This window comes from Macaca fascicularis, chromosome 4, assembly GCF_037993035.2.
Source record: "Macaca fascicularis isolate 582-1 chromosome 4, T2T-MFA8v1.1".
Lineage (NCBI taxonomy): Eukaryota > Metazoa > Chordata > Mammalia > Primates > Cercopithecidae > Macaca > Macaca fascicularis.
In genome coordinates, this window is record NC_088378.1 from 126,536,414 (window position 1) to 126,561,559 (window position 25,146).

Below are 25,146 nucleotides of genomic sequence, written 5' to 3' on the forward strand. Positions count from 1 at the left end.
AGAGATCCTGAAGGAAGCACTAAACGTGGAAAGGAACAACAGGTACCAGCCATTGCAAAAACATGTCAAAATGTAAAGTCCATCAATGCTAGGAAGAAACTGCATCAACTAGCGAGCAAAATAACCAGCTAGCATCATAATGACAGGATCAAGTTCACACATAACAATATTAACCTTAAATGTAAATGGACTGAATGGTCCAATTAAAAGACACAGACTGGCAAATTGGATAAAGAGTCAAGACCCATCAGTTTGCTGTATTCAGGAGACCCATCTCACATGCAGAGACATACATAGGCTCAAAATAAAGGGATGGAGGAGGATCTACCAAGCAAATGGAAAACAAAGAAAAGCAGCGGTTGCAATCCTAGTCTCTGATAAAACAGACTTTAAACCATCAAAGATCAAAAGAGACAAATCCATTACATAATGGTAAAGGGATCAATTCATCAGGAAGAGCTAACTATCCTAAATATATATGCACCCAATACAGGAGCACCCAGATTCATAAAGCAAGTCCTTAGAGACTTACAAAGAGACTTAGACTCCCATACAAAAATAACGGGAGACTTTAACACGCCACTGCCAACATTAGACAGATCAACGAGACAGAAAGTTAACAAGGATATCCAAGAATTGAACTCAACTCTGCACCAAGCAGACCTAATAGACATCTATAGAATTCTCTACCCCAAATCAACAGAATATACATTCTTCTCAGCACCACATCGCACTTACTCCAAAATTGACCACATAGTTGGAAGTAAAGCACTCCTCAGCAAATGTAAAAGAACAGAAATTATACCAAACTGTAGCTCAGAACACAGTGCAATCAAACTAGAACTCAGGACTAAGAAACTCAATCAAAACCGCTCAACTACATGGAAACTGAACAACCTGCTCCTGAATAACTACTGGGTACATAACGAAATGAAGGCAGAAATAAAGATGTTCTTTGAAACCAATGAGAACAAAGATACAACATACCAGAATCTCTGGGACACATTTAAAGCAGTGTGTAGAGGGAAATTTATAGCACTAAATGCCCAGAAGAGAAAGCAGGAAAGATCTAAAATTGACACTGTAACATCACAATGAAAAGAACTAGAGAAGCAAGAGGAAATGCATTCAAAAGCTAGCAGAAGAAAAGAAATAACTAAGATCAGAGCAGAACTGAAGGAGATAGAGACACAAAAAACCCTTCAAAAAATCAATGAATCCAGGAGCTGGTTTTTTGAAAAGATCAACAAGATTGATAGACCGCTAGCAATACTAATAAGAAAAGAGAGAAGAATCAAATAGACACAATAAAAAATGATAAAGGGGATATCACCACCAACCCCACAGAAATACAAACTACCATCAGAGAATACTGTAAACACCTCTACACAAATAAACTAGAAAACCTAGAAGAAATGGATAATTTCCTGGACACTCACACTCTCCCAAGACTAAACTAGGAAGAAGTTGAATCCCTGAATAGACCAATAGCAGGCTCAGAAATTGAGGCAATAATTAATAGCCTACCAACCAAAAAAAAGTCCAGAACCAGACGGATTCACAGCCAAATTCTACCGGAGGTACAAGGAGGAGTTGGTACCATTCCTTCCGAAACTCTTCCAATCAGTAGAAAAAGAGGGAATCCTCCCTAACTCACTTTACGAGGCCAACATCATCCTGATACCAAAGACTGACAGCGATACAACAAAAAAAGAGAATTTTAGACCAATATCCCTGATGAACATCGATGCAAAAATCCTCAATAAAATACTGGCAAACCAAATCCAGCAGCACATCAAAAAGCTTATCCACCATGATCAAGTGGGCTTCATCGCTGGGATGCAAGGCTAGTTCAACATATGCAAATCAATAAACGTAATCCAGCATATAAACAGAGCCAAAGACAAAAACCACATGATTATCTCAATAGATGGAGAAAAGGCCTTTGACAAAATTCAACAGCCCTTCATGCTAAAAACTCTCAATAAATTCTGTATTGATGGAACATATCTCAAAATAATAAGAGCTATTTATGACAAACCCACAGCCAATATCATACTGAATGGGCAAAAACTGGAAGCATTCCCTTTGAAAACTGGCACAAGACAGGGGTGCCCTCTCTCACCACTCCTATTCAACATAGTGTTGGAAGTTCTGGCTAGGACAATCAGGCAAGACAAAGAAATCAAGGGTATTCAATTAGGAAAAGAAGAAGTCAAATTGTCCCTCTTTGCAGATGACATGATTGTATATTTAGAAAACCCCATTGTCTCAGCCCAAAATCTCCTTAAGCTGATAAGCAACTTCAGCAACATCTCAGGATACAAAATCAATGTGCAAAAATCACAAGCCTTCTTATACACCAGTAACAAACAAACAGAGAGCCAAATCATGAATGAACTCCCATTCACAATAACTTCAAAGAGAGTGAAATACCTAGGAATCCAACTTACAAGGGATGTAAAGGACCACTTCAAGGAAAACTAGAAACCACTGCTCAGTGAAATAAAAGAGGACATAAACAAATGGAAGAACATAGCATGCTCATGGATAGGAAGAATCAATATTGTGAAAATGGCCATACTGCCCAAGGTAATTTATAGATTCAATGCCATCCCCATTAAGCTACCAATGACTTTCTTCACATAATTGGAAAAAACTGCTTTAAAGTTCATATGGAACCAAAAAAGACCCTGCATTGCCAAGGCAATCCTAAGCCAAAAGAGCAAAACTGGAGGCATCACACTACCTGACTTCAAACTATACTACAAGGCTACAGTAACCAAAACAGCATGGTACTGGTAAGAAAACAGAGATATAGACCAATGGAACAGAACAGAGCCCTCAGAAATAGTACCACACATCTACAGCCATCTGATCTTTGACAAACCTGACAAGGACAAGAAATGGGGAAAGGATTCCCTGTTTAATAAATGGTGCTGGGAAAATTGGCTAGCCATAAGTAGAAAGCTGAAACTGGATCCTTTCCTTACTCCTTATACAAAAATTAATTCAAGATGGATTAGAGACTTAAATGTTAGACCCAAAACCATAAAAACCCTAGAAGAAAAGCTAGGTAATACCATTCAGGACATAGGCATGGGCAAGGACTTCATGTCTAAAACACCAAAAGCAATGGCAACAAAAGCCAAAATTGACAAATGGGATCTAATTAAACTAAAGCAAAAGAAACTACCATCAGAGTGAACAGGCAACCTACAGAATGGGAGAAAATTTTTGCAATCTACTCATCTGACAAAGGGCTAATATCCAGAACCTACAAAGAACTCAAACAAATTTACAAGAAAAAAACAACCCCATCAAAAAGTGGGCAAAGGATATGAACAGACAGTTCTCAAAAGAAGACATTCATACAGCCAACAGATACATGAAAAAATGCTCATCATCACTAGCCATCAGAGAAATGCAAATCAAAACCACAGTGAGATACCATCTCACACCAGTTAGAGTGGCAGTCATTAAAAAATCAGGAAACAACAGGTGCTGGAGAGAATGTGGAGAAATAAGAATGCTTTTACACTGTTGTTGGGACTGTAAACTAGTTCAGCCATTGTGGAAAACAGTGTGGCGATTCCTCAAGGATCTAGAACTAGAAATACCAGTTGACCCAGCCATCCCATTACTGGGTATATACCCAAAGGATTATAAGTCATGCTGCTATAAAGACACATGCACACGTATGTTTATTGCAGCACTATTCACAATAGCAAAGACTTGAAATCAACCCAAATGTCCATCAGTGACAGACTGGATTAAGAAAATGTGGCACATATACACCATGGAATACTGTGCAGCCATAAAAAAGGATGAGTTCATGTCCTTTGTAGGGACATGGATGCAGCTGGAAACCATCATTCTCAGCAAACTATCACAAGAACAGAAAACCAAATACCGCATTTTCTCACTCATAGGTGGGAATTGAACAATAAGATCACTTGGACACAGGAAGGGGATCATCACACACCACGTCCTATTGTGGGGAGGGTGGGGGGAGGGATAGCATTAGGAGATATACCTAATGTAAATGATGAGTTAATGGGTGCAGCACACCAACATGACACATGTATACATGTATAACAAACCGGCACGTTGTGCACATGTACCCTAGAACTTAAACTATAATAAAAAAAAAAAAAAAGAAAAACCATATGATAGTTTTAATTGGTATTAAAAAGAGATATGACAAAATTCACTTCCTAGCCTTTTTAGAAATTCTTAGTAAACTAGATATAGAAAAGTCCTTCTACTTTATGATAAAAAAAACTCACTTAAATTAACAGACATCAGGATAGTTTTAAAAATATTAAGAGTTCTTAAAATCTGAATATCCACCGTTACCACTTTCATTTGCTGGAGTTCAAGGAGCACTAGGCAGTGCAATAAAAGGCATTGCTATTGGCAGGAGACCAAAATTTATCATTATGTATAGATAACATAATTTATTAATTTTGGTAATCCTTGAGAATCAGTGTAAAAAGTACTGAAGCCAGTAGAAGTCTTCATTAAGTCAGAGAGACACTGACCAAGATTAGGAACTTCTTCCATAATTCCGTAATACTTGATAATAAATTCAGTAATAGTCAATAGTAAAATTGAGAAAAAAAGGCAATGTCGATCAGAATAATACAAGAAAAAAATTATTTGGAGATAAACTTTATATTAACAATAAATGTAAAAGAAATATGTAACTCGTTTTTAATAATGTACTGAGACATGAGTATATAAATGAAAAAGCACTATGTTCCTGGATACAGACTAAATGTTGTAAATTTCAGTTATTTCCACATTAATGTATTGACTTAATGTTGTTTAACAGAAATCTCAGCAAGATTAAAAATAAAAACTTTTTAAAATGATATTAGTCTTCACCTGAAGTTATAAAATTTAGGATAGCCAAGAAATTTTCATTAAAGAAGAGTAGGGGATTGAGTTTAATTTAATGGCAAAACTGCAATTACTTTTGCATCAACCTAATACCACCACATAATATAAGATTCCATGTAACTACAACAGTCAAAATAGTGTGGTACTGGCGTAAAACCCACAGGCACGCCTGTGACAAGAATAAATGATACAATTAAATATAAAGAAGAATTAGTCACAATAAAGATGGCATTAGACATCAGTGGGAGAAAGATGCCAAGACAACTAAAGAACTATCGGAAAAGAAAATATAATGATAACTCTTAACCTTATACATCCATCAACATACATTCCAGAATATTAAAAATTTGGTATAAAAAGTAAAACCATTTTTAAAAATTACAAATAACCACAGGTAATATTGAAGGACTTTCTAGGCTTTCATTTCAGAGCTTTTGAGAAATACTGCTCCTCAAGCTTTTGACACGTACACTGTGGGAGTAGGGAATGGTCTGTTTTCAAATAAGTGTGTGAAATGCTAAGTTCAAATTTTTCAGAAGGTTCTTTTAGGCATTTTCAGAGGGTTTTGTATACTAAATTTTGTGAATTTTTCAAGAGAGGAAATAGACTCTCTTAAAATATTCTGAAAGGTCACTCAGAGCCCAGTTCGGGGGTGAAAAAATCACAAAGGAAGTGACTTTTAAATTCAATCTTATAAAAATTATGTCTGTGTTTCAGAAACACAAAAAATATTAAAGGCAAATGCATAAAAATATGACACAACTATCAGTATCATTTATATAGATCTTTTAAAATCAATAAAAAATAACATTCTAGCAGAAAAATTGGCAAAGGATATGAAAAAGAAGAAATAAAAATAAATATATAATGTATCTACTTACTGGTATTGAAATAATGCCATTTTTGTATATAAAATGGTCAAGAGTAAGATGGGAGTGGTAACACATTAACTGTGGAAATGTAGATTAATAAAACCAAGAAAGTATTTTAAAATATCAATTCAGTTAGAAGCATTAATATACTGCAACCTAGTAGACCTACATTTGGTAATTTTTCTTTAGATATCAGGAATTTTGTTCATATGCACATTCATATGCACAAAACTGTTCATCACAATGTCTTACATAATATTGGAAATGGGGTGAGAACCCTGTTTACCTGATGATAAGGGAATATTCATATTTCGCAAACACATTGAAATTAAGACTGCTAGGAGAAATATACCAACATGCTAATAGTGGCTGACAGTGGAGGATGAGATTTACAAGTTTATTGAATTTATAAATTTATGCTGTTTTGAATTTACATATTTACCATCTCTGTTATGTTTCTCTTAATCCTCATTTGATTTCCTTTGTTCTGCAGTTTATCTTCTCATTTTATTTTATTTTTCCTATCAGAAGTATTTACTTTATAAGTGGTGCTGAAGGATACGCTTTATGAGGCAAATTAAATTGGCTCTTTAGATGCTTGCAGTTAAGACTGAACAGATGAATGTATGAAGCAATATACACATATAATATGCATGTAAATACAAGTAAATGTATGTTGTGGAAAAAGTTGTACCATTGATTTTATCTCTTCCAGAGAAGGCGCCTGTTGCCAGATTGAAATACTAGCAGTTAGAAACTCATAAAATGTTAGTTAAGTTTTAGACGTAAGAAAGTATGGTAGTTTAATTGTGATTTGCTAGGTAGGCAGTTGTTTCTTATGCATGTTTTTCCTTTTAATTGTCCCTTATTTCTAGATGCAAGATAGTGTAAAGAGGTAGGGAATAAAATAGATCTTTAGGAAAAAAAAGTTGTCTATGAATTGTCATACTGGGAGTAATAAAGTTTATTTTGCATTTGATTTGAGGATTGATTATATCAGGAAGATTCTAGTTTCGTGGGTATTTTTGTATAAATGCAGTAGCATCTATTAGATGCTCTCAATAAATAAATATCTCAATAGATATTAATATTGGTGTTGATTTTTAGTCCTTTAAATGTTTTATTCAGCTATAGTTTGAGTTTAGATTCTCAAATATTTCAGAAAGCTGCTATTCCAATTTGGAGGATGTATAGGTATAATATTGTCATATAACTGAAGAGTAGGAGACTATAACCCTACATAGTGTCATGTAGACCGTCTTCAAAGCAGTAATAATGATGTAAAAGTTGAAAACAGTTAATATTTTTGGATGATGCTATTGACTGCAGTTAATAAAAAAAAAAAAAAGAAAAAACAATTCAAACAAAATTAGGCAGTTAAGGAAAGGTTTTGTTTCAGATAACAAAGCCCAGAGGTAGATTTGGCTTCAAGTGAGGTTTGATATTGAAGTTCACAGTGTCCATTGGATTGAAGATTACAATGTCCACTGAATATTTATTTCTCACATAGGAGCACAAATGACTGTAGAAGTTTTAGGTCCAGGTGGAGAGAGAATGCCTTTGTCCCAAGATTTACGCTTAAAAAGATTTGGTCACAATATCTCCCCAATCCCTGCCAGTGACAGTAGCTAGTAGGATGAAATGTCCTGCCTGGCTTAGCCTAAGTTGTATGCTTCATCCCTGTAGTTGAGTATACAGTCAGACTCCAGCAAAACCGTGGATCTCTGGAACTTTAGGAAGAAGTAATGGGTGTGAAAAGATAGCCACAAAGGTCCTTAAGTGTAAAGATTTTTAACATTGTGGCAGTGTGAATTGATAGAATGATGTCTTAGAATCTCGGCACTCTGTTCAACTCTCTAGGAAGTTTTCTCTAAGACACAACATGGTAATAACGAATGCAAATCATTTCTTTGGAGTCAAGCAAATCATCCATCCATGCTTTCCCTCTTTTATTTATTGGACATTTATTTTTTGAGATTTTTTTAAGTCAATCACTGTTCCAGGTCCTGAGGCTGTGACTATTAAAAAAAAGACAAAATATGGCCTTTGCCCTCACAGTCCTAGAGTAATAACTGACCAATCAAAAGTAAGTATCTAGTAAAGGTAATACAGCCTCAATAAATGGGTTACTATTCTAATTATTACTCTATTTGTTTTTAATTTTGAACCTTCTTAATGGATTATTGGTTATTGAGCCATATATTTTCTACTTGCTATATAATTTGAAATTTAGTTTATTCTGACATAGGGCACATTACTTCTTGAAGACATTTAGGCAGGGTCATTGAATTAGCTTCAGTGTGTTTGCAAAATAAACTTGAAAAGGGCTAGGGTGCATTGCAAAAACATGCCAAAATGTAAAGACCATTTAGGCTAGGAAGAAACTGCATCAACTAACGAGCAAAATAACCAGTTAATATCATAATGGCAGGATCCAGTTCACACATAACAATATTAACCTTAAATGTAAATGGACTAAATGCTCCAATTAAAAGACACAGACTGGCAAACTGGATAAAGAGTCAAGACCCATCAGTCTGCTGTATTACGGAGACCCATCTCACACGCAGAGACATACATAGGCTCAAAATAAAGGGATGGAGGAAGATTTACCAAGCAAATGGAGAACAAAAAAAAACAGGGGTTGCAATCCTAGTCTCTGATAAAACAGACTTTAAACCATCAAAGATCAAAAGAGACAAAGAAGGCCATTACATAATGGTAAAAGGATCAATTCAACAGGAAGAGCTAACTATCCTAAATATATATGCACCCAATACAGGAGCAACCAGATTCATAAAGCAAGTCCTTAGAGACTTACAAAGAGACTTAGACTCCCATACAATAATAATGGGAGACTTCAACACTCCACTGTCAACATTAGACAGATCAACGAGACAGAAAGTTAACAAGGATATCCAGGAATTGAACTCATCTCTGCAGCAAGCAGACCTAATAGACATCTTTAGAACTCTCCACCCCAAATCAACAGAATATACATTCGCTCAGCACCACATCGCACTTCTTCCAAAATTGACCACATAGTTGGAAGTAAAGCACTCCTCAGCAAATGTACAAGAACAGAAATTGTAACAAACTGTCTCTCAGACCACAGTGCAATCAAACTAGAACTCAGGACTAAGAAACTCAATCAAAACTGCTCAACTACATGGAAACTGAACAACCTGCTCCTGAAGGCAGAAATAAAGATGTTCTTTGAAACCAATGAGAACAAAGATACAACATACCAGAATCTCTGGGACACATTTAAAGCAGTGTCTAGAGGGAAATTTATAGCACTAAATGCCCAGAAGAGAAAGCAGGAAAGATCTAAAATTGACACTGTAACATCACAATGAAAAGAACTAGAGAAGCAAGAGGAAATGCATTCAAAAGCTAGCAGAAGAAAAGAAATAACTAAGATCAGAGCAGAACTGAAGGAGATAGAGACACAAAAAACCCTTCAAAAAATCATTGAATCCAGGAGTTGGTTTTTTGAAAAGATCAACAAAATTGACAGACCGCTAGCAAGACTAATAAAGAAGAAAAGAGAGAAGAATCAAATAGACGCAATAAAAAATGATAAAGCGGATATCACCACCGACCCCACAGAAATACAAACTACCATCAGAGAATACTATAAACACCTCTAAACAAATAAACTAGAAAATCTAGAAGAAATGGATAATTTCCTGGACACTTACACTCTTCCAAGACTAAACCAGGAAGAAGTTGAATCCTTGAATAGACCAATAGCAGGCTCTGAAATTGAGGCAATAATTAATAGCCTACCAACCAAAAAAAGTCCAGGACCAGATGGATTCACAGCTGAATTCTACCAGAGGTACAAGGAGGAGCTGGTACCATTCCTTTGGAAACTATTCCAATCAATAGAAAAAGAGAGAATCCTCCCTAACTCATTTTATGAGGCCAACATCATCCTGATACCAAAGCCTGGCAGAGACACAACAAAAAAAGAGAATTTTAGACCAATATCCCTGATGAACATCGATGCAAAAATCCTCAATAAAATACTGGCAAACCGGATTCAGCAGCACATCAAAAAGCTTATCCACCATGATCAAGTGGGCTTCATCCCTGGGATGCAAGGCTGGTTCAACATTTGCAAATCAATAAACATAATCCAGCATATAAACAGAACCAAAGACAAGAACCACATGATTATCTCAATAGATGCAGAAAAGGCTTTTGACAAAATTCAACAGCCCTTCATGCTAAAAACGCTCAATAAATTCGGTATTGATGGAACGTACCTCAAAATAATAAGAGCTATTTATGACAAACCCACAGCCAATATCATACTGAATGGGCAAAAACTGGAAAAATTCCCCTTGAAAACTGGCACAAGACAGGAATGCCCTCTCTCACCACTCCTATTCAACATAGTGTTGGAAGTTCTGGCCAGGGCAATCAGGCAAGAGAAAGAAATCAAGGGTATTCAATTAGGAAAAGAAGAAGTCAAATTGTCCCTGTTTGCAGATGACATGATTGTATATTTAGAAAATCCCATTGTCTCAGCCCAAAATCTCCTTAAGCTGATAAGCAAATTCAGCAAAGTCTCAGGATACAAAATTAATGTGCAAAAATCACAAGCATTCGTATACACCGGTAACGGACAAACAGAGAGCCAAATCATGAATGAACTTCCATTCACAATTGCTTCAAAGAGAATAAAATACCTAGGAATCCAACTTACAAGGGATGTAAAGGACCTCTTCAAGGAGAACTACAAACCACTGCTCAGTGAAATAAAAGAGGACACAAACAAATGGAAGAACATACCATGCTCATGGATAGGAAGAATCAATATTGTGAAAATGGCCATACTGCCCAAGGTTATTTATAGATTCAATGCCATCCCCATTAAGCTACCAATGAGTTTCTTCACAGAATTGGAAAAAACTGCTTTAAAGTTTACATGGAACCAAAAAAGAGCCCGCATCTCCAAGACAATCCTAAGTCAAAAGAACAAAGCTGGAGGCATCACGCTACCTGACTTCAAACTATACTACAAGGCTACAGTAACCAAAACAGCATGGTACTGGTACCAAAACAGAGATATAGACCAATGGAACAGAACAGAGTCCTCAGAAATAATACCACACATCTACAGCCATCTGATCTTTGACAAACCTGAGAGAAACAAGAAATGGGGAAATGATTCCCTATTTAATAAATGGTGCTGGGAAAATTGGCTAGCCATAAGTAGAAAGCTGAAACTGGATCCTTTCCTTACTCCTTATACAAAAATTAATTCAAGATGGATTAGAGACTTAAATGTTAGACCTAATGCCATAAAAATCCTAAAGGAAAACCTAGGTAGTACCATTCAGGACATAGGCATGGGCCAAGACTTCATGTCTAAAACACCAAAAGCAACGGCAGCAAAAGCCAAAATTGACAAATGGGATCTCATTAAACTAAAGAGCTTCTGCACAGCAAAAGAAACAACCATCAGAGTGAACATGCAACCTACAGAATGGGAGAAAATTTTTGCAATCTACTCATCTGACAAAGGGCTAATATCCAGAACCTACAAAGAACTCAAACAAATTTACAAGAAAAAAACAAACAACCCCATCAAAAAGTGGGCAAAGGATATGAACAGACAGTTCTCAAAAGAAGACATTCATACAGCCAACAGACACATGAAAAAATGCTCATCATCACTGGCCATCAGAGAAATGCAAATCAAAACCACAATGAGATACCATCTCACACCAGTTAGAATGGCGATCATTAAAAAGTCAGGAAACAACAGGTGCTGGAGAGGATGTGGAGAAATAGGAACACTTTTACACTGTTGGTGGGATTGTAAACTAGTTCAACCATTATGGAAAACAGTATGGCGATTCCTCAAGGATCTAGAACTAGATGTACCATATGACCCAGCCATCCCATTACTGGGTATATACCCAAAGGATTATAAATCATGCTGCTATAAAGACACATGCACACGTATGTTTATTGCGGCACTATTCACAATAGCAAAGACTTGGAATCAACCCAAATGTCCATCAGTGACAGACTGGATTAAGAAAATGTGGCACATATACACCATGGAATACTATGCAGCCATCAAAAAGGATGAGTTTGTGTCCTTTGTAGGGACATGGATGCAGCTGGAAACCATCATTCTTAGCAAACTATCACAAGAACAGAAAACCAAACACTGCATGTTCTCACTCATAGGTGGGAACTGAACAATGAGATTACTTGGACTCGGGAAGGGGAACATCACACACCGGGGCCTATCATGGGGAGGGGGTAGGGGGGAGGGATTGCATTGGGAGTTATACCTGATGTAAATGACGAGTTGATGGGTGCAGCACAGCAACATGGCACAAGTATACATATGTAACAAACCTGCACGTTATGCGCATGTACCCTAGAACTGAAAGTATAATAATAAAAAAAAAAAATACAGAAAAAAAAAAAAAAAGGGCTAGGGTGCCTTGAAAAACATGAAGCAATGTAATATGTCAAGGTTAGTTCCTGGAGGAGTTTCATTAGGATAACTCATTGTTATGTTTATTAAAGGTTAATTTTTGTTCAAACAATTTCAAAATACTTATGAAATTATTCTCCAGGGAGTATTAGTAGAAATACCAGCAAGATACCTGTGGTAAATCTAGCTGCACAGAGCAGAATTAATGTCATTCAGTGTATGTTATTCTGGCATAGGAACTGCAGAACAGGTAGTATGACTTAATTTAGAAGAACCCAAAATCGATGTAATATGTAGCTCTGAAAGTGATTTCCATCTGTGACTTTATATACTATCAAATTACATTTTACCCATAGCTATAGCTGTCCTTTTATGATATAATGATAAAGAATTGTGTATTTGTTGTCTTAAGTGCTTGTCTAAAATTGGGGAAAGTGTCTTCTGGAGAAGGCATTTTTCAGTTAATGAAATAAAAAGCAAGTTACAGATCTATAAAAATGGAACTCTAACCTAACTCTTACCTAGGTCCTTATTTTTCTGTAGCTTACTATATCCGATTTGAAGATGGCTCTCAAGGGATCTTTTTATGCTTTTCTTAACCTTGTGAAATGTGAGCTTCTGCTGAGGTTGGAGTCTGACTTCTGCTTTGATGATTAGAGCACCTCACATACATGTGTCAAACTAAAGTGGTTGTATTTGTTTTATTCTGTTTTTGTTTTGTTTTAAAGACAGTCTCCTTCTGTTCCCCAGGCTGAAATGCAATAGCCCAGTCACAGCTCACTGCAGCCTCAACCTCCCAGGCTTGACCGATCCTCTAGCCTTAGCCTCCCAAGTAGTTGGGACTACAGGAATGTGCAACCACACCCACCAAATTTTCATATTTTTTGTAGAGACAGGGTCTCACTATGTTGTCCAGGCTGGTCTCAAACTCCTGGGCTCAAGCAGTCCTCCCATCTTGGCCTCCCAAAATGCTGGGATCATAGGTGTGAAGCACCAAGCCTGGCACTGTTTTTTAATCATTCTCTAACATTTCTGGATATATAATCTCTTACAGTTGTTGCTTTGCTGTAGAGAAATTTAAAAGCAGGATTAATTAAATGACTGCCATCTTTTTGAAAACAGTATTAGTACCATTCCCATTTGTCCTCCACCCTCGGACCTATTTAGATTCTTTACTGTTAGTTTTTGGACGCAGTTTAAAAGTTTTCTTCCCCCTATTCCTTTCTTTAGTCTGCAGGAGAGCAAAATACATGGTGGCAGCATTGAAACCATACACATAATAATCCTATTTTTCCTAATCCAGATCAGAATATATGATCTGATATTCACAAGTGTCTTTTGTTATGGGGACAGGATATTTTCTGTCTGGATTTGGTAGGAAAGCATTGGAATAATGATTGCTATTTATTTCTACTTTTCCTACGTCAAGGGAAGTAAAACAGAGTCATTTCTATGGATAGAGATACACATCAGCACTGCACACTATAAACACTCGTGTCCACTGTTGGTGATGTGTGATGCAGGCCTTACTGGGCTGCTGTTTTTAGTCTTGCCTAAATGGATATTTGACTGCCACGTGGTGATTATACTGTTCAATTAAGTTTTTTATAGAATCAATATTTTCTGTCTCAAGTAATTTCAATTTGTTCTTTTTAAAATGAGATCCTTCTCTTTTAAAAAATACATTTCAAGAGTTTTCTTAGAGATCAGTCTTCTAGCTTGTTTATAAAACACCTTGGCAAAGATGAATTTTAAAATATCATTGAATTTAAGAACACCACAAGATTTGCCACTAATTTACATTTAATGTTTATAGTTCTCAAATTGTGGTTGTTGTAATAACCAAAATATTTTTGCCTTGAATATTTTGTGGATTATATTTCCCTATTCTTTCTCCTTACCCACATTCCCCACAGTAGGTGGGCAGATTGTTGTTACATAGTTTGGCCTTTATTTATCTTTATTGGTTTAATCTCACCAAGTTTGCGTTTCTAAATATGAAAATACGTGTATTCTCTGGCAAGATTTTTGTCTTTTTAATGTTCCAGTTTATGTAGTGGAATTAGCAGATCATTACTTGTTTGGTATAGATAATTATCCCCATATCTTTATGTGCATCCATGCTGAGCAGCTGCCTTTAGTTTAATTCTTATTGTTGTCACTACTTTACAGGAAATGTGCAAGTCAAGCTGTTTAATGTAAGTAGATTTTTTTCTATATCATTGTGTTCCTCATTGAGAATTAATAATTTTGGATTCACGCTTGAACCCACAAGGCGGAGGTTGCAGTGAGCCGAGATCGTGTCACTGTACTCCAGTGTAAGCAACAGAGGGAGACTCCATCTCAAAAAAAATAGATAAATAAAAAGAATTTTGGATTAAGCCATAAATATTTAATAATTAGTATAATCTATTGTATTAGCATGTCTCTTTGGAATTTTTCCCAGCATCGGTCAAAAAGGCAGATCAGATCCTACCAGCCTTATCCTTTTCATGATTCTCCATTTTCTAGAGAGGAGTCTTAATTCCTTAGTATGAGATTAATATGATTTTTACTGTCACTACTATGGCACTTATATTCAGTTACAAAGGGCAGTGTTTTGCATTGCTATAGAAATTCTGAAAATTTTTGCTTTCACAATTAGTAGCCATGAAATAAACTTGTGGGTGTTTAATTCTCAGATAAATAATAAGTATTAATAATTTGGGCATTTCATCTCATTCTTTTAAAATATTTATTATATCTTACTTTTAAATGTCCTACCTTGAAGAAAGGACTTTTATTTCTTGTAGTTACTCTCACCTCAAATAGTAGAAGACAGTCATGACTAATGGATTCATTGAGGTGCTCTCAAATACAGAGGTTAAATTACAAAAATGACCACCTTTAGGAAAACAAACTTTAGAAAAATCCAAAATCACTGGGTAATTCTTTTTATTTTGCAAGAATACTTTTATTACATAAAAGTTTAATGATTACTATTTATTTTTAATAAATAACATTGTTTATTAAAATAATAGATTTATTTTAAATCATTGTTCTTTTAAGTAATTTAAAATAGGACTTTGCCAAAATTTAATGCATACACAAATATCTGCAAAGAATGCTACTGTATACCTTTACTGTAACTGTAGAAATTATTGAAGTGAGAGAGAGACAGAAATAAATGAGGTGGGGGAAGAAAAAAAGAGAGATGATTGGATGAAGAAGTGAAGCCTTTTTTTCCTAGAGAGTAGTTCTGTGTAAAGTTCCATTACCTATTCGTGATGGACCTGCCCCCATGATTCAATCACCCCAACCAGGCCCCATTTCCAACACTGGGAATCACATTTTAAAATGAGATTTAGAGGGGAAGAATATCCAAACCATATCAGCAACCTTGAGAAAGAACAAATTTGGAGGCATCACACCTCCTGATTTCCAATTATGTTACCAAGCTATAGTAATCAAAACAGTACCCTACTGCCCCCATGATTCAGTCACCTCCTACCAGGCCCCACCTCCAACACTGGGAATCACATTTTAACATGAGATTTGCCATAAAAACAGACACAGAGACCAATGGAACAGAAAACCCAGAAATTAAACCTACACACATGTGGTCAACTAATCTTTGACAAAGGTGTCAAGAATGCACAATGGGGAAAGGGTAGTCTCTTCAATAAATGGTGTTGGTAAAAGTGGATGTCCACATGCGATAAAAAAATGAAGTCGAATCCTTATCTCATACCATAATTAACTCAAATGGATTGAAGATAAACATAAAAGTTTAAAACTCCTAGGAGAAAACATAGGGCAAAGCTCCTTGACATTGGCCTTGGTAAGATTTTTTCGATATCACACCAAAAGCTCAGGAAGCAAAAACAAAGATAAACAATTGGGACTATATCACTCTAAAAAGCTTCTGCATGGCAAAGGAAAAAGTCAACAATATGAAAAGGAAACCTGTGGGTTGGGAGAAAATATTTGCAATCATACATCTGATAAGGAGTTAATACCCAAAATATATAAGGAACTCACACAACTTAATAGCAAAGTAACAACCCAATTAAAAAGGACCTGAAGGTACATTTTTCCAAAGAAAACATAAAAATGGCTAACAAGTATATGAAAAGATGCTCAGCAGAACTAATCATCAAGAAAATGCAAATCAAAGCTGCAGTGAGATATATCACCTTACACCTATTAGGATGGCCTTTATTAAAAAGACAAGAGATAAGTGTTAGAGAAAGCGTGGAGGAATAGGAACCTTTGTACACTATTTGTGGGAAAGTAAATTTGGTACAATCATTACGGAAAACAGCATGGAAGTTCCTCAAAAAGTTAAAATCAGATGATCCAGCAATGCTTCTTCTGGGTATATCGCCAAAAGAAATGATCTTGATACCTCAAAGAGATGCCTGCACTCCCATGTTCATTGCAGCATAATTCACAATAGCCAAGATGTGGAAACATCCTGCCCGACCTAACTGTCAGGTGAATGGATAAAGAAATTGTGAAACAGATATATACACATATGTAATAAAATATTACTCAGCCTTAAAAAAAGTGGAGATTCTGCCATTTGTGACTACATGAATGAACCTAGAGTATATTATGCTAAGTGCAGTAAGCCAGACACAGAAAGAAAAATACTATATTATCTCACTTATACATGCAGTGTAACCAGAGTGATGGGTTATTTTGGTGGCCTGGATTTTATTTCCTTGGGATATCAGTCATCTCAAACTCATCAGATATTTGCAAATATTCTTTTAATGAATGTTGTTATAAATCATTCCATCCACTTGTGTGGGACTTGGATACTTTCACATATGACTACAGGCCAAATGTGTGTTATTCAGAGAATTGTGGGATCTCTGAGGCATGAGACATCTATAAGAAAATTTACAATTCATTCATAATACATTTTAATAATATCGAATCTCCCCACCCCCACCCCAGAAAACAAATCAAAACTAGGAAGAAAAGAAGCCACAATTTATTTAAGCTAGAAAATGTAATTTGTTTAATTTGTACCAATAATTATCCAGTGTTTGCTTGGGTGTGGAGAAATAGACAATCTCATATTAGTGGAAGCATATGTTGGTACAGCTTTCTGGAAATACATGTGGCAATATCTATCAAATACACGTTAAAAAACATTATATGTTATTTGATCCAGAATTGCATTATCCTAGGGAAATAATTTTACAAATATGTTTTAAAATCAAATATAGTCATTGTTTTTTAAATAGGAAAATTTTTGTTTAACAATAGAAATATTAGTGTTGTAAACTTTCATCTTAATATTGCTTTTGGTGTAGCCTATAAATTTCTTTAAAGTTTTTTTTTTAATTATTATTTAAGCCTTTCATACATAGTCTGTAATTTCTCTTTTGAATTGCCCTTTGGCCTAATTTACTTATAATATTTAAAATATATAGATATATATTTTCCAAATGTCTGGGTGTTTTATATGTTTCTTCCTTTATTAGGTATTTTAGTTGTTTTGTTGCATAGTAGTTAGATTGTTAGATATATTAGCATAAGGAATTTATTAGAATTTTCTTGGTGACATTAATATGTAGTGGCTTTTTACAACTGTTCCGTGGACAGGTTAGGAAGATTTTCAAGTATCTTTTAGATCATCAGTATTAGTAGTACTTAGTGCTTTTTCATCCTTAGCCTCCGAAATTTGTTTTGACCACAGACCCTCTTCATTAAAAATTTGAAAACTCACACTGCACCAATGCCTGCCCTAGTAAAACCCCAATCCTGGTTAGATCTAATTATTTGCTCATTTCAAAACTATATTATGTCTATTCCCCAGTAACAGAACACAACTGGAGAAAAAGATAATCAAGTGGACTAATCTTACTTTCTTCAATAAGAATCTCAAATACCCTTGGCACTGCCAAGCAATCCTAAAACATTCCCTAGTGTACCCATTCTCCCATGGTACTTAATGATTGTTTAAACCTTTTCCTCTCTTCAGACTTTTTGCACTTCTTCCTTTTTCCAGCTTCATTCCTAGTTCACTTGTTCTCCAGATTCACTTCCTCTTGTTGCACTGAGAAGAAAGTAATCAGAAGAGTACTTTCACAAGGTCCTACCATAGCACCGACATACATTATTGGTTAATTTTTATCACCACAGAACAATGTTATAATTTCCCCTATCTTAAACAAACGAACAAAGCTTACAGCTATGTTTTTCTGCTCTCATTTAGCATAAAACTTCTCAAAAGAGGTTGCATTTGCTCTCCTCATATTCTCTTTAGAACCCACTTGAATCATGCTTTCATCCTCACCACTCTACAAGAAATTACCCTTGTTATACGGTTGCTAATAACCTCCATTGTTACCAAATACATTGGTCAGTTCTCCATCTCCATCTTTCTCTGGATATCAGCTCTCAGTGGCCCTAAACTGAACCAGCACACTGCCACTTCCAGAATTTTGCATGTACTGTTTTCTAGCTCTCTCATTTTCCTCGGATCTCTACTCACATATCGTATTTTCAGAGAGATTTTCTCTGACCATCCCACGAAAAGGGGCTATGGACTGAATTGCCCTCTTCCCATCCACCCCCCACCCAATTTATATGTTGAAGCCGTAACTCCCGGTGCCCAGTGTGATAGTATTTGGAGATGGGACCTTTGGGAGTTACTTAGATGTAGACGAAGTCATGAGAGTAGAGTTTCATGGTGGGATTAGGGTTTTGTAAGAACAGGAAGAACCTCTAGAGATCTCTGCCATATGAGGACATAGGGAGAAGGCAGCTATCTGTAAGCCAGGAGGAGAGCCCTCACCAGACCCAGAGTGTGCTGGCACCCTGTTGTTGAACCTCCAGCCTCCAGAACTGGGAGAAATAATTTCTGTTGTTTAAGCCACCTTTTCTATGGTATTTTGTTATGGCAGCCCCAGCAGACTAAGACAAAAGGAACAGTATACTTCCCATATATCAATCCTTTTCTAAATCCTTACTCTACTATATTATTATTCATGGTACTTACCATCCGTGATCTTTTATATGTTGGTTTTTATCTGTCTTCCTCTACTTTAGGAGAAAGCTCCAGGAGACAAGAGCTTCATCTCTTATTTTCACTGCAGTATCTCCAGTACCCTGAACAGTGTAATAATAGTAGATGCTCAATAAATGTATTTTATATAAACAAAATAATAATGAAAATATCTTCAAACATCTGTAGATCATAGTTGTGTCATCATTTGGAAAGCACTTATTTTCTTACTACTGTTAACTTGAAAGGATATATACATTGCATTTATTTTTTCAACAGTATCTGTTAGTAGTATCCAATGGTCATCACAAAAAAAGTTAAGCAAATTTGTAACACTTGTCTTTTTAACAGGAAAAACAGTCATTTGTCTTTAGGTTCCAGGACACCTTTAATTACTTTGCTTAGAGAAAACCAGTGAACCTTTGGATAGGATAAAGGATTTTGACATTCATTCTACATCTCAACTCAAAGTATTATAAAGATTTCGACTACTGATGGTATAATTTTAGTTGACCATAGCAAAGACATTTCGCTATACCAAGTGCAATAAATTGTAGTGTCCTCAATAGTAGTAGTACCAGAGTCATTCATAGCACTTACTGCATGCCAGATACTGTTCTAAACCCTAATATATGTGTTATCTGATGTATTCCTTTCTTCACAGACTACCCATGAGATGGTTTCTGTTACCCTATTCACTTTATAGTTGGGGACACTGAAGCACAGAGATTGGGTAACTTGTCTAGGGTCACAGTTACAAAGTGAAAAGTACTAGAAAGCAATCTCCTCAGTGCATGCACTATCTGGAAAAGGAAAGTACTGGGAAAGTTTTATATTTCTTCCATTTTGACCTTTATCTGGAAGAAATTTCTTGAGTTTTGTTATGTATAGTTGCTAGGCTCCCTAATTTTAAGGTTGATAAAGATATTTTATTTTTGCTTTGCCATGTCAATTTCTGAACAGAATCACATATTAAAAGATAATGGACTTATCGTACTTGGTTTACAAACGTGAAACCTCATTATCTTAAGTCCACAATTTATAAAACCATAGTTGATAAGAGATTACTATATCTTCTTTCAAAAATTTTAAAAACACATAAAGGGCCAAGGACACTCAGTTGTTTACATATTAGTGTGAATCAGATTGCTTACCTCTTGATCATTAGCTAAGAGGGACTTTAAAGAATTTTGGTTGGCAAAGAGTAGAGGTAAAGTAGTTTTGAACCTTAAAGAAATTTAAAGAGTAGGGAATATATTAAGTGAGCCGCTGTAATCACTGGATTACCAATCTTAAGTCTCAGGAAATGGCCTCTGTTTGATTCAGCTTGTGTCCAGTGTTCAGGCCTGGACTTGGCACCATGGCTAGAAGGCAGGATCCTGTTATACCTCTCTCACATAGCAGCTTCTAGGCAACCTTGCAGAGATGAAGGAAAGAGGAGGCAGATAGTGCCTTAGCTCCTTACTAGATTAGACCATCTGTTCATTCATCCACTCAACATTTATATTCATAATATGCCATATATATACTAGGTTGATCTTGAGACTGTCAATATTTTATTTCAAAAATAATTTTTGTAATCTAAATTTTCTTTAAAAAGCTACAGAGCATACTGTTCAGTTACCTTAGACTTAAAGGAAAATGCCTAATGAAAAACTAAATAGAAAATCTCACTAAAGTTCACAGAATGACAGAGAGAAAGTAAAGTGTGCTTCCAGTCAAGCTCTTTCACTTAAAAAAATCTTCACTAAACCTGTAAAACATTTCAATAAAAACGTTTCTGTGAATGTTATTTTAAATACTATATTACTTAAGCAAATATTTAAATACTATATTAGTTTCTCTGCATTCTTTACTTGAATTTAATTCTACCTGTCTGCCAAGTGTGTCAAAACCCAAGTCCATTTTCATTTGCCAGGTTAAATGTTTATTTTGTTTTCCCACATAATATGTTCTTTGAAGTGTCGTAAGCGTACCAAGCCTGATTTCTTTTTAATAGGGACATGGTAGGGGAATTTTTTTCTTTCTTTCTTTCTTCAGTTAATGGGATAGAATATGCTTTTCTCAAAGAATATGTAAAGGTATGTTCATATTCCCTGTCTACTGAAGGTACACACTGCTTTCATTAGCTGTTAGAAAATAGACTTTCACTTTCTTAAAATGTGTCCAGTAAATTTAATGTAAATTTTTGAAGGCTCACTTTATTTCCTTATTATCAGAATACCAAAGACTTTCTGTAATCTAGAATGTCCACTTTTACCTCACAAGTCACCCTGTATAGACTAATACAGTGAAAAAGTATGAGGCTATGGTGATCTACAAATAACTGAACATTATTTGATTTGGGAGTTTCCATTTGCTTCTGCTCGTCTATGCTTATGTGAGTCAAACATCCATTTAGAATCTTTTACACTTATTTTCAAAGAGCATTGATATACATTTGAATACCATAATCTCTTAGATATACTTCTCTCAAAAAACAACTACTGATAATAGCTTTCAACATATATTTTATCTTAAAAGGACAGATTTAATATTTAGCCTCTATATGAATCACATGGTGATTTGTAACTTTTGCAGAGTTCATTAGTACATCTTCTTAGATTTCTTGTGTTAGACCTATGTCACTATACGAGCGTCTCCAGGAGGAACTATTTGAAGCCAGAGTAGTGGTGATTTTCCTATCCTTTTATTTTCTTGACTTTATAAAGTACATGAATTCTTTTTCCATCCTCTGTTATGAAAGTACAGATAGTTATGAATGCCATAGTCTCTCTTTCATTATCACTATCACAAAGACTCTTCATTCTCTAAATCAGGAAAAAATTATTCAATGCAAGATAAAGGAGAGATAGCAGACTGGTACAAAATTGATACGGTAGAGTACGTAGCTGTATCTTTGATACAAGTGAAGTGATTCAAAACACTCATAGTTTTGAAGTATCTTGATGTTTACCAGAAGTTAAGACCCTGATGGTTTCTTCCAGTGACATTTCTTCTATATAAAGAATTGGGCTGGGCATGGTGGCTCATGCCTATAATCCCAGCACTTTGGGAGGCTAGGAGATCGAGACCATCTTGGCTAACACTGTGAAACCCCATCTCTACTAAAAATACAAAAAATTAGCCGGGCGTGGTGATGGGAGCCTGTAGTCCCAGCTACTTGGGAGACTGAGGCAGGAGAATGATGTGAACCTGGGAGACGGAGCTTGCAGAGAGCCAAGATTGTGCCACTGCACTCCAGCCTGGGCAACAGAGCGAGACTCCATCTCAAAAAAAAAAAAGCGTGGGTAACAGAGCGAGACTCTGTCTCAAAAAAAAAAAAAAAAAAAAAAACCAAAACAACAAAGAATCATTGCAAACAGCCTGAAACTTTCTCGGTGTGGATTTGGCCAGGTTGTCTTATCTCTTAAATCTTAGAATTATGAAGTATTTCTTTGCTTTTTAAATGTCTTTTTCTTTTGTTTTGCTTTGGTTTGTTTTAGACATAGGGTCTCACTCTATTTACCAGGTTGGAGCACAATAGTGAGATCATTGCTCACTGCAGTGTCAAACTCCTGGGCTCAAGCGATCTTCCCACTTTATTTAGCCTCCCCAGTAGCTGGGACTATAGGCATGCACCACGGTGCCTAGCTAGTTTTTTTCTTTTTTTTTTTTTTTTTCAGGTTATATAGACATGGGGTCTTACACTTGTACTATAGAATGTCCGCTCTCGAACTCCTGGCTTTAAGGGATCCTCCTAACTTGACCTCTCAAAGTGCTGAGATTACAGGCGTGAGCTACCATGCCCAGCCAAAATATTTCTAAGACTTTCAGGAGTTCCCTGAGATAAGAGAATACACATAGAACCACAAAATCTCAGAGCTATATTAAAGAAGAGAGAAGTCAGCCACAGTGAGATGAAGCAACTTAACCTAGAGAGTCCCATCCTGTGTTAGAGTTAAAACCGAGACCTAGAATCCAGATCTTCTGATTCCCAGGTAAACATTCCTGTCACCACTCATGCTAATCTTTTTCTAATGGCAAAGAATGTTTTTCAGTATTATAGAAGAATATTTCAAAATATTTAGGTTATGATTAAAACTCAGTTGCCACTGAGTTACAACACTTAAGCACTGTATAGAATGTATTGGGATTGGGTTGAAATTGTATTTACCCTATGGTGTGCCCAGTCCGTTCCTTTTCAAATATATCTTAAATGTAATTTGCTTTATTCATATCTCTCTCATCAAAATAAAACAACAAAAATGTAATTTCATGCTTTTTGTTAACAAGGAAGCAATATTTTCCAGGTATGTGGCTTCTTCATTAAAATCCATCCTTCATTTATTTATACCTAGCTCTGCAAATATTCTCTGTTACTTTCAAATTCCTTGTTCTTGGAATCACTTTACCCCTCATATCCTGTAGTGTATTTCTCCCTTAGATGAAGTTTGAGATGGATAGCAGCTATAGCCGGGCTTCCAGTAAACGGTTAGAATAGAACATGTCAATAGCAGTGATCCATCCCACCAGCTGGCATTTATGCAAAATGGCAAAGCATTTAAGTATACATTGGAGTGAACCATTTGTCATACCCCTTTTCCTATCACTTGCCTTCCTTGAGGAGTTGTTATGCTAACTCTAAGGTATGAATAGATTAAATGCCACTAAATCTACTTTTTCAGACATACGCTTCTTAATCTTTGTGGAATTAGGACAGCTATTAGGCATGGTTAATTGTTTGACTTAACTTTGCCCTCTTCTTATCCCCTGGAAGTACTCCAATGAAGTTTAAAAATGCATAAATTGCATTTTAAAAAATGTAAGTGATGTGATGGAAGAGAATCCTCATTCTTAAACTTCTTAGAGGTCCTATGACTGCTAAAAATCAGTTCTGGAAATGATTATCATGGGTCACATAGATGTAATGAATTTTTAACCTCAGTCATATACCACCGTGTAGACACAACTACTTGCCACTCAGTATCCATGCTCTCCTTCCTTTGTAACAAAACTGATTTATAGCTGAGTATTTTGCCATCCAGACCAAAGAAGAAGAAAGAAAGAAAATCCGCATTTCTCTTACCCTCAGCCACATTTGGTCACACGACTGAGTTGTGGCCAATGAAATGTAAGCATTCCACGGGAATTGCTAATACAGTAAGCCCTCACTTAACATCATTGTACAACAGACCTTCAAATAACTTCATTTCCTTCACTGTCATTTTGTTAACGTTGATGAGGGGCAAAGAAAAAAAATGATTTTGTTATATGTTGTTTGACAGAAATTTTCAGTTTCCAAGAACTTATCAATGAGATGAAGTGGTCATTTTTTTCTTTTTTTTTTTTCTTGAGAGAAAGGGTACACTCCCTACCCTTTCCGCATTTGAGTGTTTTGTGCAGATTCAAGGCTGGAGCTTTAGAAGCCAAGACATTCGGAATCACAAAATGTCAGAGCAGATACTGTAGGAGATTGAGGCCCTGGAGACTTCAGTTAGTGTTCCTGTGAGGCCTGAATACCTATCTCCAGAATTCATTTATGTGAGGAAAATAAACCTCTATCTTGCCTATGCAACTATAATTTTGTCTTAGATATGTAGCCAGAAATAATCTTAACTAACAAAATGTGAATGAGCTCCTTGGATTGATAAGAATATACTTCAAGAAAGTAATTAGTGTCTTAAGATAGACCTGGTCTACTATAAAAATTGTTTTAGTTAACAGTTTGGTAAATGGAAAGAACTTAATAATTCCAATCTGTTTGACAATAATTGCATTCTGTTTTGCCTGATGCTTTAAGAAATCCAGGTTATCATACGGTCTTATTTCTAATTTGTGCCAGTGAAATGAACTCTTAAGTTCATAAGATGTAAAATGAACTTTTTTTGTGCCATGTCATGAGAGCAGATAATTCT

At 35.7% G+C, this 25,146-nt stretch overlaps 1 protein-coding gene across 21 annotated transcripts in view; it reads left to right on the top strand.

Annotated features, from left to right (window-relative positions):
• Positions 1-25,146, top strand: part of SUPT3H (SPT3 homolog, SAGA and STAGA complex component) — a 529,437-nt gene that overhangs the window by 361,495 nt on the left and 142,796 nt on the right. Inside the window, exon 7 of one of the 21 annotated variants that reach the window (XM_074037875.1) lies at positions 14,419-14,463. The exons of the other annotated variants lie outside the window; for them this stretch is intronic. Within the exon in view, the coding sequence (XP_073893976.1) occupies positions 14,419-14,448 (30 nt within the window). The 3' untranslated portion in view covers positions 14,449-14,463. Of the gene's footprint in view, positions 1-14,418; positions 14,464-25,146 lie in introns of those variants that run through there. 21 annotated transcript variants of the gene reach the window in all.